The 13,332-nt window shown below is 55.2% G+C and overlaps 1 protein-coding gene across 1 annotated transcript in view; it reads right to left on the bottom strand.

Annotated features, from left to right (window-relative positions):
• LOC133340403 (FH1/FH2 domain-containing protein 1-like) overlaps positions 1 to 13,332 on the bottom strand; it is a 61,086-nt gene that overhangs the window by 1,315 nt on the left and 46,439 nt on the right. Inside the window, exons 13-23 of the mRNA XM_061548595.1 lie at positions 12,076 to 12,677; positions 11,205 to 11,834; positions 10,353 to 10,496; positions 9,240 to 9,398; positions 7,589 to 7,771; positions 6,256 to 6,375; positions 5,666 to 5,827; positions 4,168 to 4,358; positions 2,661 to 2,853; positions 1,479 to 1,647; positions 712 to 876 (exon numbers count right to left, since the gene is read on the bottom strand). Coding sequence (XP_061404579.1) covers positions 712 to 876; positions 1,479 to 1,647; positions 2,661 to 2,853; positions 4,168 to 4,358; positions 5,666 to 5,827; positions 6,256 to 6,375; positions 7,589 to 7,771; positions 9,240 to 9,398; positions 10,353 to 10,496; positions 11,205 to 11,834; positions 12,076 to 12,677 — 2,718 coding nt within the window. The remainder of the gene's footprint in view (positions 1 to 711; positions 877 to 1,478; positions 1,648 to 2,660; positions 2,854 to 4,167; positions 4,359 to 5,665; positions 5,828 to 6,255; positions 6,376 to 7,588; positions 7,772 to 9,239; positions 9,399 to 10,352; positions 10,497 to 11,204; positions 11,835 to 12,075; positions 12,678 to 13,332) is intronic.

Here is a 13,332-nt window from a genome sequence, read left to right as displayed (position 1 = left end):
GTGTCTGTCAGGAAAAATGTTTTTGCCCGGGTTTGTTTCTCCAAACAGGGCAAACCCGAGATCTATTTGGCCAGCTTAAATAGAGTCCCTGACGGCCACACAACTTTATCGTAATGTTTTGTTCATTTTGCAGGGAGGGGCTGGGTGGGGAGGGGAGGGGCTGGGTGGAAAGGGGAGGGGCTGGGTGGGGAGGGTGGGGAGGGGCTGGGTGGGGAGGGGAGGGTGGAGAGGGGCTGGGTGGGGAGGGTGGGGTTGGGTGGGGGTGGAAGGGGTGGGGCTGGGTGGGGAGGGTGGGGCTGGGTGGGGGGTGGGGCTGGGTGGGGAGGGGCTGGTCCCCCCGTGGTGCCCTTATAAAACTCAAAGTTTAACCTACTCACGCCGGCTTGTGCCCGCGCTCACAGTCGGACATATTTGCGGAGTACACCACGCCGCTGTTGACCCTGGCCATTGACCGAGCAACCCAACGTTCCTACCAGCTCCCTCCGCAGGAGGAATGTGTTACGTGAATACTTTCAACCTTAGTGGGCGAGCTTCTCCTGCGTTTTTGGGTTTTACCGCAAAGTCTGACGTTTCGCTCCCGGTCCCGGGAAGCTTCTTAAAAAACCCCGAATAAAACACGAGGGGGGTTATAAACGACAACGACAAACACGGTGAGAGCAGCGCCGGCCTTGGGGGAGTGCGGGGCGGGATGGGGGGGGGGGTCAAACTCACTGGACTTGCGGTTGGCGCGCGAGCGCTTGCGCTCCTTGGGCGTGGCGCGCTGCACGGGCGCATGCATGGACGAGCGCACGATGCAGTCCAGCATCTCGGTCGTGTCGTCCTCCGTGGCCAGCAGGTCCTCTTGCGATGGAGCCGGGCTCATTTTGCTCGTCCGTGCTGAAAGGAAATGGCACAGGGCTCGGCACGCCGACGAGATAACCTCGCGATGAATCGTTTTGAGGCGTTCCAAAGGTTGAAGAGAAACGGACATGAGGGGCGCTTTTGTCGGGCACATGTACGCGTACCACTGACCGTGGGCCCTAAATCAGCTGTGGAGAAATGCTCAACGATGTTTTTGGAAGAGGCACATGAGGGCAGAGATGGAGCATCTGCTGTGGGCTTCACTGTGCAGTATGCAAGCCACCGTACCACCGCTCCACCTCAACAATCGTGGAGAAATAATAGTTCACGCCGATCTGTTTGACATCTGTAAGTCTTCCCGGGACATTTTTTTGCTGTCAATACACCAACCCGAGGCAATGCTTGCACGTGTGCTTCTCCCCTATTCCCAGGGACGTATTATTCCCACGACGCACCCGGGTTTCTTTGTACCTCGGACACTGCAACCCTACACTCCAAAGTGACGCATCAGAGGGCCTGGTTCCACCCTATCGTCTCACCACCCAATTCCGAGGCTTCAAAAATAAATCCCATCACCACTCTCGATTGTTGCCTGCACTTGGGGGGGGGGGGGGGCGCGATGCGACGGAGCTGCGTACCATTGCTGCGTGTTCGGGATCGCCGCATCAGCGAAGAGGGCGTGCCGTCGTCCACCATGAGCAGGGAGGTCATGTCGTCGTGGGCCTTGCAGTGCTCGGCCACAGAGGGGGAGCCGCTCTCCGCCGAGGCGGTCGCCTCCGTCTCCATGTCGAAGGAAAAGTGGCCCATCTGAGTGAGGGGGTCACAGGCCGTGGGTCGGGGGTCGGGGGGGGTCAGGGGTCGGCGATCGGGGGAGACGGATGTTTTGTTTCAACTCTGATTTTCAGGACACGTATAAAAACATTGTGACGTTGACATCAGGGTACACGAGGTGAATAAATGTCCATTTGTAAACCCCGTAGAGCGGTGCATAGCGTCGTGTTATAAAGTGGACAGTGGATACAGATTTCAAAGAACGGCTTTTGAGAGCCCTTCAAGTGGCCTCTCATCCACAGCACGGATGCTAAACTTGTTCACCTGCCTTGGCAGGTTATTCATTGCATGGCAGTCAAAGCGAAATGATAAATACTCAGCGGTGAGAATTTGAAGTGAAGAAAAGCAACGTAACGGGGTGACTGGGCTGAGACAAACTCGCGACACTTCAGGTTTAACCGCAAGCAGTTGAAATCTGAATTCGAACCCACATTCTCAACGCCGTTGATTTGGTGCTTTGATCCCTGAACCACCAGACTCGTACGTTTAATAAAACATACCAACCCATACAAGCGCGTATTTTTTATCTTATTTTATGCAGTCATCGTCAGAGACTTGTTGCCAAAGCATTTTTCTCTGTAGATACTGAAAAGTAATTAGTGCAAGTGTCCTAAACAAGACGAGTGCACAAGCTATGAATTGTATTCAAGATGCAACCATTATCACAAAGAGTAAAAACACATCAACTGCAATCGTGTTTCCACGTGATATCGCTGGTCTACAAAACACCGAGTGATTTAAATACAAGCCCGCAATACATAAGGACGAAATAACTGCAGGTAACTTCATTCGATACGCCGCGAGGGCAACGCGTCACTGCGTAATCTACGTGTGGTGGCTCGGCACGGCACGGGTTCTTCAGTGGGAAAACAACTGGCACGCCCCTCCTAGGCCGCGTTGAGGGCCGGCTCCCTTCTACGGTGGGAAAGAAGCATAGAGTGGGCCCCGGGGAGAAGCGCGGGGGGGGGGGGGGGGGGGTGTGTCATCACCTCGGTGATCATCTTGCCGCGCGTCTTGATACGCTGGCGCACGTTCTCGCGCTTGAGGCGCTGGGCGAGGACCTGCTCGCGCACCGTGCGGTACTCGAGCGCAAACTCGCTGAGCACGCCGCAGAAGCGCGTCGCCGTCTCGTGCCGTGCCGCCGCCACCGAGTAGCCCAGGTAGAGCAGGAACGCGCGGAACCTGCCCAGCGCAGACCAGCCGCGCGACCATTGCAGTCGTCAGAACAGAACATTTCTTTAACGAGGCCGAAGGCGCGATTTGCTTTCTCTGCGCAACCGCCGGCGGGGGGGGGGGGGGGGTGCACCAGGAGAGAACTCCTCGAAAGGAGCGGCGGGCGACCTGCGTCGCGCGGAGCCCCTCGTGGTGGCCTGGCCTCGGCGTGCCGAGCGAGACGCGCGGGGGATCGCGACGAGTGCACGGGGACGGTGTCAAGCTTGCGGCCCACTCGAGGTGAGCGAGCGCCGCGAATGTGGCCCACTAGCTCGTCTAGGTCTCCCACCACCGGTCTAGAGGATGTTTTGGCCTACTCTTCCAAGATAGCCAGACCTCGTGGAAGAGGTGGGATTACCAATGCGTCGCCCCATCGCACGCGACCCACCGATCGAATCACTGTGGTGCACCCCCATTTATTACGGCTGGATGGAACGAGGCAATGAGTGGGATTGACAACAACAACACTTGCACCATCGTTTCAAACTGCAGCATGTTCAGCGTACGAACTGCTGTGGCATGGCAACTTCCCTGCAATAAAAATGATGGGGGGGGGGGGACAAAAGAACTCTGAACACTGGGGACCTGCAAGAGTGCGATAGCTCATGGCACAAATGTACTGTTGTGATAGGATGCAATTAATCTATACAAAGGAATGTTTGGAAAACAAATTACAGCATTTTTTAATTCATATTCAAGTTGATTTATAAACATCTTGAACATTCAAAAGCATCCTTTTTTCTCTTTCCTTCATAAACTCATTACAGCAATGCCATGTTACAAAAACTCATTTGGCTAAAATAAAAAATGATAGAGGTCTTTTGGCAAGGAAGTTTACCAAAATGTTTTGCTACTTACGCAACAGCATTGTTTCGAACACAAGACCGATAATCCCGGACACCACAAACATCGCTCATCATTACAATCAGCCATGATCTATCCACCGTTGGATGAAGGCCTCCCCAAGTCGTCACCACCGCTCACAGTCACACAATGCAGCAATGGAGCCGCCGCACGCGAGCTCATCTCATCACGCCGCCTCCCCGGCGGACGTCCTCATCAGCGCGCTCCTTTCTTGGGCCGCTATCCCATCACCGGTCTCTACAATGTAGCCAGTTGTCTACCCCGCCGATCCCCAATAGCGACACAGCCTCACCGTCTTTACGGGCCTATTGTCAGGTGGACGGACGACGGAGCCGTCGCATTAAGACGTCGTGACCTCGGTCGCGAAGCACCGACAGACGCACGCGGCTTGCGCGAGACGGGCGCCGCGCGGTCGCCTACCGGTTGTCGAGCCGGCGGTGCACGGCCTTGAGGACGGCGACTCGCTCGGCGCAGTCGCGCAGGAAGTCGCACAGCCGCGTCTTGAGCTGGGCCCGCGCCTCGTGCTTGGCCACGGCCTTCAGGTGGTCCCACGAAGCCTTGCAGCGTCGCTCCAGCTGCGCCAGATTCTCCGCCAGTTGGTTAAAGTCGACCTGAAATAACACGCGCACACACGCACACACACGCACGCACACACATGCACACACACGCGCGCGCACACACACGCACACACACACGCACACACACATGCACACACGCAGCTTTGGTCTCTCTCGCGCACAGCTAGATAAATATCAATACGGAAGTCTGCGTGTCTGGATTGTTACCGAGTTGGAAAACTGCCACAACAGTTGGTGTGCGGTGCAGTCCTCCAGTGCCTCAGATGAACTTTCAGAGTTCACGATTATTCACTGCTGCGGTCTCGCAGATTCACATTGAATAACATATCGACACAAAGACTCATGTGGCGTTCAGTGGCTATTGTTAACTGGTAGTCGTTACTCACGGAATCACATAGAGACTCATAGAGAGGCTCATGGTCTCGCATAGAGTTCAGAAGTTCACTGCTGTGTGGCCAAGGGTCTGGTCGATGTTTCTGCAACTGCACCACGGGATTTCTGTGAATTTCCACACGTGAAGGCCATGGTGCGTGGATCTGCCATGACACGTGCGGATGTAATTTCACGTGGGCCACTGTTTTAGAGGAATTAAATCCATGAGTTACTTTTGGGTGGGATTAGCGAGTGATCAGGCGGTTGTTTAGGATGTTTCCCACAACTGTTGCGGTGTTGGTGGTGCCGGGTGGCAGGCAACATGTGGAAGTGGCATCTTACTAAAATTGTTTAAAATGTACCCCCATTTATCTAATGTCATGATCATGAAAAATATCCATTTCGAGCTCTGTAGTATATCGCTGAACTGTAAGACGACCCCAGAAGATGACATAACAGAACTACTTCCGAAGTCACTTCTGTGGACCGCTCTACCCACACGATAACACCTGACACTGCCCTGCAAAGAGTGTTTAGTGAAGACTTTGTAACGCATCAATCAAACCAACATGAAAACATTTCAGAGCGGGGATAATTCAAGTTAATCGAAATCGAATGGATTATACTGTTATTGTGCATGTGCAGTCGTCGCTGAGCGGTCTGAGACAGCAACTTGCTACACTCGAGAGTCCGCTTCAATAACGGGTGATCCCCCGTATTGCCCGAGTCTGTAAAACCCCCACATACCGTCCGAGACTCTCGCAGAAACTCCGACCAGACACTTTCAATGCTAATTCAATGCCACGCATTTCCATTCCACGGAAAACCACTTCATCATTTAATTCCCGCCGCTTTACCGAGTCAGAGATTATCATCTTGAACAAACTCGCGTCCTTTGTGAGCGCGGGAAGGAGCGAGCAAACAAAAACCCCAGCAGGTCAAACAAACCACCGGCACTTCCCTCTGACCTTTGCTATTCTCGTGATGGCTCCGATTTCGGAGTAGAGGTCGGAAGCCTCGGGGAACTTCTCCACCACGACGTTGCAGATGTGGTAGAGCAGCGAGCGCTTGTGCACCGTGTCCTTCACCTCGGGGACCTTCTGCAGGTAGGAGAGCTCAAAGCCCTTCGCCTGCACGGCCCACCACAAAGACAAAGACCATTAACAGACTGTTGACGCAAGCGTTATTAGCGAGCGGCACGGCACACGAGGGGGGTGAGTGGCATGCACCATGCCCGGCCGCCTTGTCTCCATGGTGCTGATGTTTACACATTGCATCAGGTACTCATTCAAGGCTGAGTCGACCTAAGGGAGGCCCAGGACCGGTTTAGAAATTCGATACCCTTATTGTTCATGAGCAGGAATCGTACACGAGTCACCGGGTACATAGCGCAGCGTGCCTACGGCTGCACTCGCGCTCCCCGCGCGAGCACGCACGCAACAAGAAGTACAACACCGCCATACTCTGTCACTCACAACGCTAGCCCGCGGGCTTGTTGTCCATTCTTGAGCCCGCGAGTTAAATGTCCGCAACAGACGCTAGCTTCCCAACCGCTTACACTGCTTCCGTTGAGGAAATTGCCGATGGCGAGCAGTGTGGACAGGATGCATTTCAGCGTGTAGTTCTTGCGCAACTGTTCGATCCCGTCCTTGAGGTCCATCAGCGGATCGGCCACCTCCTGCAGCGCGTGAAAGGGTGGACACGCGGCATCAACGACGCACGTCCTGGAGTTTTCAAGCCACGCACCTATGCAGCGATATTTGTGTTCTTCCACAGTCCAGCCAGTTTTCCCAACGGCAGCTTAAGTTGGGGATGTTCATAAAAAGCGGTCCCCGCTTTGCCTGAATTGAAAATGTTCACCAAATAATTTGTGTTCAAGTCCATAATGCTGCCTTATTAGAGACAAACTGAGGAAAGAATTATATATTTATTTATTTCCAATATAAACACTAAATTTGTTTTCCTTATCTAAACCACACATTATTAAACCTGAGACAATGGCCACAATAAGTCTCAACGGACGCCACTTTATATGTCCTTCCGCACTCCGTGTGCTTCTATCGCATGTTGGGGGAGATGGCCAAGGTTGGTGAGAGTGAGCCAGCGTGCGGGCGTTGGGAGAGGCCGCATGGTGAACATCTGAAATGCTGCTCGCCAAGTATTTAAGTGGGCAGTGACATTCCTTCTGTGGCCCATGGCTCGATAAATAGACTCCCATGGAGATTCCTAGACTTACGTCCAGACACGCAGACTCACAAAGTCACCTATGAACTCTCGCACGCAGGCGTGACGTATATCTAAAATTCTACCGTTGAAGGCTTGAAGTGGGCAGTGCGGTACTTGTGATCGATGGTTTGACATTGGTGAGCACAGTCGTACTGTGGGCGAGTATTAATTGTCCCATCGGAGTAGGATATAGTTTCAAGTTGATTTTATTTAACCAGTTAAGATAACTCATCAGACCAGGATAGTCCCATTGGCAAGAGTGACCTGGGGCATTAGCCTGCCTGTAGGGACCATGACTGCTGCTTTGTCTAACCTCAACTGAGATGCAGCTCTATCTGCCGTGCGGTGTTATCTCGTGCCGACGATGAACACCATGGAAACGCAGAACTCAGCCTGTGCCTTCACCATCATCCACGTTTGTGTTCGTTTTATGCCACAATTCGTGTTGTCAACCCTCCACCACCCGACAAGGTTGTAAATTGTCACGTTGACAAGAGATTTTACTTACAAAGTTGCCAATGTGTCGATCGGATTCGGACCTCACCGGTGGGCCGGAGGCTTCTCACGACCGAATTCGACGTCAACGCGAGATGACGTTTCGCTCAAAACTGCTGCGTTGACCTTCATCCGGCGACGAACTCTGGGAGATCCGAGCGAGGCCTCACCTTCTCCATCGCCTCGTAGTCGAGCTTGAAGGCCCAAAGCTGCAGGCGGGCCGACAGCTCGCTGATGGAGGAGAGCATGAAGAGGAAGTGCTCGGCGGAGCCTAGGTGCCTGTCGGGGTTCGCCATCTGCGCCTCCGTGATCCTCCGCTTCTCCTCGTCCGTGGGCATCATCATGAGAAGTTTCTGGCGCATGGGATGGAACACGATTGACGGGGGCCGCTAATGCATCGCTATATTATTTTTTGTGAAAAACTACCAGCGGCTTCCGTGTGCGGTGGTTGATGACCGACAGAGCTGAGAATGGCAGTGTTAGTCCATGAGCCAGAGCAAATATTGGTAGAAGCTGAGGTACAAAAAAACGTGAGTCAAAGCGTTGTATTCATACGGCAAACAAGAATGGAATTATTTAATAACGCTGCTCATTTCAAGTGGTTACCAACTGATTCACTGTTAATGGTCGCACAACTAAATGGGAACGGCTAAAGTTACGCCACCTCAGACGGTACCGACAGTCGATGAGCTCTTGCGCTCATGGACTGTGTGGTGGAGGAAGAGCGCGAGCATCATGCACACACAATAGCGAGTGAGGACACCACGGTCCATCGGCAACATCAAGTTGATTTCCTGCTCAGACGAGCAGTGAGATGGTCAACATCTCCAGTTTAGAGCCCTGAGCCAGTGGTAGAAATACATTTTTTTTTTATAGCGGGTACAAGTCTCTTAATAAGGCAACCACTCTTGATTAACAAATGTAGTGGAACTTATCAACCTGCGGTAGGATGATTGGCCGGGTAAATCTGGTTGCGGGTCACTCGCTCAGCCGCTGCTGAGCCACCTGGGCGGAGAGGTGAGGAGACAGACCCTGTGTGGCCGCTTGCTCGCGTCACCGCCGGAGGGCGGGCATCCACTACGGGGAGCCATGAGAGAGGCCCTCTCGAGCTGGTGTGGCCTAGTCTTCTACATTTTCGTGGTCGACAGAGGTCAGAATAATCTCGTCGGTCATTAAAGACAGAAGAAAGCCCTCTGGCGGTGCAGTGAGAAGGAAGCCCGCGAAGCGGCGATGGCACGAGACGTGGATTTAGAGAAGTCGCAAGAGGCCGGTGAGAGCGGTGAACCCGACCTGAGAGAGGTGAGCGTCACGTGAGAGGAAGCAGAGCGCTCAGCCAAGGAAAGCGGAGAGACCTCACAGCTGCACCGAGCAACACACGGCACAAGGATCACATTGATGTGGCAACAACGGCAACAGTGATTACAATTACAACAAATAACAATGACAATTACACACCACTACTATGATTACTATATTTTTAACCAGGTAAGGCCCAATGAGGTATGTAGCTCTTTGTCAGAAGCGACATGGCCACAAATGATAGCTCGACGAAGCGGCTTATCACGTGGACATTTATAGCAGCCAAATACTCTGAACGCGTGGTGACGTTGATTCTAAACGTGGAGGGAAAAACCATAGAACCGGGAGAAACATCCACGCGACCACGGGGAGAGAGACACGCAAACTCCAAACATACAGGGGCCAGGTTCTGGATCGAACCGAGGACCTCCCGCATACCAGGCGAGAGAGTTAACATCCCGCCACGGCGACGTTAATTAACAACAGAATCATAATTCAGGCGAGAGCACCGCGCGTCTTCACCTCCACGCCCTCCCGGTTGAGGGCGAACTCGTCGAAGGTGATGATGGCGGCCTTGATGATGCTGGGCGGCGGCAGAGTGGTGAGCCCGATGTTGATGGCGTTGCTTCTCTTGTGGTCCAGCAGCATGAGCTCCTGCTTCTTCACGTCGATCGTGGTTATCTGCGAGCATGCAACGGGTGGTGGAGACGTTTCATCAGGCGCTGGGTAGGGGGCAGGCGGGGCAGGGGGGGAGAACGCGAGGTGGATTGCGGGTAGCCCCGAGCGCGTGCAGTGTGCGTGGGGAGCGGTTGTTATGTCGTTGTTAGCGCACCGAGTTACAAACTCGGTGATCAGATTGATTCCTCTCCGCGACCGATAACAGCGACTAATATTTGGACCAGTCCTGGGCCTACGCAGCCTTAAATGAGTTCCTGGTCCTGCGTGTAAACACCAGCACTGGGGAGACTAAGGCGGCCAGGCGTGGTGTTGGCCACCCACCGTCTCGTGTGCCGTGCCGACCCTCACGGGTGCTCGCTAACAGCAATCACCTCAACAGTCTGTTAAGGCTATACGGGGGAACTTTGACTTTGTGTCCTAGGGGGTTGGTCGCGTAGCGTTTCGAGCACTGCCTTATGAACCCAAGTTCAATTTACATCACCAGCAAATATCTAAACCAGTCCGGGGACTCCTGATTTAGGTCAACTCGCCCTTATAGGAGACCCTGAGCTGTTAAGTAAATGTGAGTATGGGGCAGACATGAGACAGCCCGGCGTGAAGCTACCACACTCGCCCCTCGAGCCATCAAGCTGGCCTTGGTCACTGCTCGCTAACGTCACTGCCTCGACAGCCTGTCAAAGGTTAAAGGTTAAAGGCATGCGGGGGGGGGGGGGGTAGAATCATCGTGTTTGGCACTCACACGATCAGCAACGCGAAACATACCGCAATGACGAGCCCTCGTGAGCTCTCGTGAGCCCTCGTGAGCGCGTGCGAGCGTGAGTGAGCGCGCGCGAGCGTGCGAGCGTGAGCGTGCGAGCGTGAGTGTGCGGGCGTGAGCGTGCGAGCGTGAGTGTGCGGGCGTGAGCGTGCGAGCGTGAGTGTGCGGGCGTGAGCGTGCGAGCGTGAGTGTGCGAGCACCTTGCTGGAGAGGTGCTCCTTGGTGCGCGACTGGAAGAGGTGCTCCAGGCGGGAGCCGTCCACCTCCACGGGCTGCAGCTGGCTCCACAGCGTGTCGCGGCCGTAGCGGGCGCTGCTCACGTTCAGCCGCGTCGACTGCACCTCCTGGCGGCGTGCGCATCACGGTCGGCGAGCCGCTAGGCCTCACCTCGGCCGCACGCTCGGCGCCACCAGCGCCGAGCCGCGGGCGCTCAAGCCGGACGGCTCGAGAACAACGGCCCGAGTTCGTTCGCGCAACGGCGATCTTAGAAGCGCCACGCGCATTGTGGGACCGTGGGATCTGACGATAATCGATTGATTGGGAGACGATCGTGGATGATAATCTCAAAATTTTTAAGGTCATGCCAATGGGAAATGCTCCTATGTATCGTCGAGATTACTATGCTCCCAATGCATCCATAGAATTTCGCGCGTTAGGATAGACGATTTACTTTGATTCGAAAATGCGCTACCGTAATGGCTTCGTGTAAAACCCGCAAAGCTGCCATCTGGCTGAATATAAAACAAGGAATAAAATACATTCTTGAATTGAGCCACGACCACGAATCGTAACATGAAATTGACGCGAGCAAAATCATTCCAACACTGCTGATGAGGCACTCAGCCACCACACAAAATGATGGACACCACAATGAGGACTAAACAACAGTTGACTAAATTAAAGGCGGCAAACTAGACAAACCCAGTGGCGCTATTCACCTGTAATCGCTTGGTGATGTCATCAAGGGGCGACCACTCCGAAGCAACAAACACAGCTCCGCAACAAACGTGCAACGTGCGTGCGAACGAAGAACCAAAGACGACCAAACGTACCTGCCAAAACAAGCGCACGGTCTTCACCTTCTTCATCGAGTCCTGCACGGGGGCGTTCAGCGACGCTCTTCCAGGCATGGGGGGTGGCGGAGGAGGGGGAGGAGCGAGTGACGAGGGCGGCGGTGGTGGCGGTGGTGGCGGTGGAGCCGAACTCTCGGAGCTGTTCGCCGCACATCGAGAGGCGTTCGGCCACGACGATTCGCTCCTTCCCATCGCAGGCGGCGGCGAGGAGCCCAGCAGCAACGGCGGAGGGGGGGGAGGCGGGGCGGCGCCGTCATGCGGGGGCGGCGGCATCGGCACGGGGGACGCGGACAGGGACGCCTGCTGCTCCAGCCGCAGCACGTCCCTGTCATCCTCGTCGCGCAGGTCCGTGAAGTCCATGTCCTTGATCCGCAGCACCTTGGGCTGGACTGCCAGCTGGTCCCAGGTGTGGTCCTCCTCGAGTCGGGCCAGCGAGCTGGCCTCGTGCGCTCCGTGCCTCTGAGCGAGCGCCTCAGAGATGGGCGCCGGTTCGGTTTTACGGATCACGCGAGTGGGCGAGCGCGGAGTTTCGGCGGGCGGCAAACCAAACCTTCCCACCTGGGTTCGCACGCTGGTGAGGATTTCTGGTTTCTCCACCGTCGGCTTTGCCTACAAAGAAAACAGTCAGCACCGTCGGTGTGAAGCTCCCCTCTTAGCCGACCTGGGGTCCAATTACAGCAGGATCGTCAGCTCAAACAACATTGCGATTGCAGTTCATTTTGAATTGCACATTTACAATTGTAATTGACTCCAGGTCTCTCACTAAGTTGGGTCACAGCTGTAAAGAGTAGGTGTGCGTTTGGGATGAACCAAACCGTCACGGTGCTGCCCACGCGCCGCGTTTGCTCACCCTGGCGGTCTCGCTGTCGGAGCTCTGCAGCGTGGCGATGCGGCTGCTGATTCCCTTGATCCCAGTCCGCTCCAGGATCGCCTTCCGCTCCGCCTCGCACCTCTTCCTCACCTCCTCGTCCTCCTCGTCGACGAAGAGCCGCGCCCTCATCCTCTGCGGCCGCGGGTCGGTCGGGGTCTCCTCCGGCCGGCTCGCCGAGAGCCGCGCCGAGTAGCGCGGCTCCGGGCTGCTCGCCTCGCCCGACTTCCACGAGCTCCTGCGCGGCGCACCGTCCCCGGGCGACCCCCGGGCGTCGTCCCACTCCGCCTTGTCCGAGTGCTGCGACGCCGGCCCGTCCCGCGGCTCGCTCCTGCTCTTCGAGGCCGCGCCCTCGTCCGTCCGGGACGACGGACGGGAGGCGCGCGCCCCGTCCCGGCTCGGCGCCCCGTCCCGGCTCGGCGAGCGCACCGGCGTCTCGCCGCGCCGACGGTCGCCGGACGACGCGCCGACGGGGGCCGCCGGCCCCGCCGGCTTGCCGCCGTAGAGCACGTCGAGCACAAACCGCTTCTGGCCGGAGATCGGGCTCAGGGGATCGCTCCCATCTTCCCGTTCCCTCTGCACCGCTGGGCATTTCAAAACGGGAGAATTATCTCCGCGTCAGCATGGTTGGAAAATCATTAGTTAAAACAATATGCGTTGATAAAAAATAATTAAAAAAATATATCGTAAATATTTCGCGGTCGTTTGTGCGCGCGCTCAACCAGGTGACTCGGACGTCAAGCCGCAAGCGCTGCCTGGCCAAGGTCAAAGATCACGACGCGGAAAAGGTAAACAAGAGTGCAGCGCCGAGCCGCGGGCGATCGCAGGAACAATAGCCCTCAGTTAGAAACGGGGAGCGCGCTCCCGGGCAGGGTTTACCACAAGGGCAAGAAGAAGTATTTAATGTAATCGGTGTTCGGACGACTTGTTAAACAATCGACAGGAAAGAGGCGATTATCTTTGTTTATGTTGTTCTGGTGCACGCCGCTCTGCGGGGACAGCGGCCCAGCTACTACTACAGCCAGTACACACTGCTACAGAGTTAGCGTAGCTACTACTACAGCCAGTACACACTGCTATAGAGTTAGTGTAGCTACTACTACAGCCAGTACACACTGCTATAGAGTTAGTGTAGCTACTACTACAGCCAGTACACACTGCTATAGAGTTAGTGTAGCTACTACTACAGCCAGTACAACACTGCTATAGAGTTAGTGTAGCTACTACTACAGCCAGTAC

This window comes from Lethenteron reissneri, chromosome 9, assembly GCF_015708825.2.
Source record: "Lethenteron reissneri isolate LAM-NWPU_2019-01 chromosome 9, ASM1570882v1, whole genome shotgun sequence".
Classification (NCBI taxonomy): domain Eukaryota; kingdom Metazoa; phylum Chordata; class Hyperoartia; order Petromyzontiformes; family Petromyzontidae; genus Lethenteron; species Lethenteron reissneri.
This window is presented reverse-complemented; position numbering and strand designations above follow the sequence as displayed.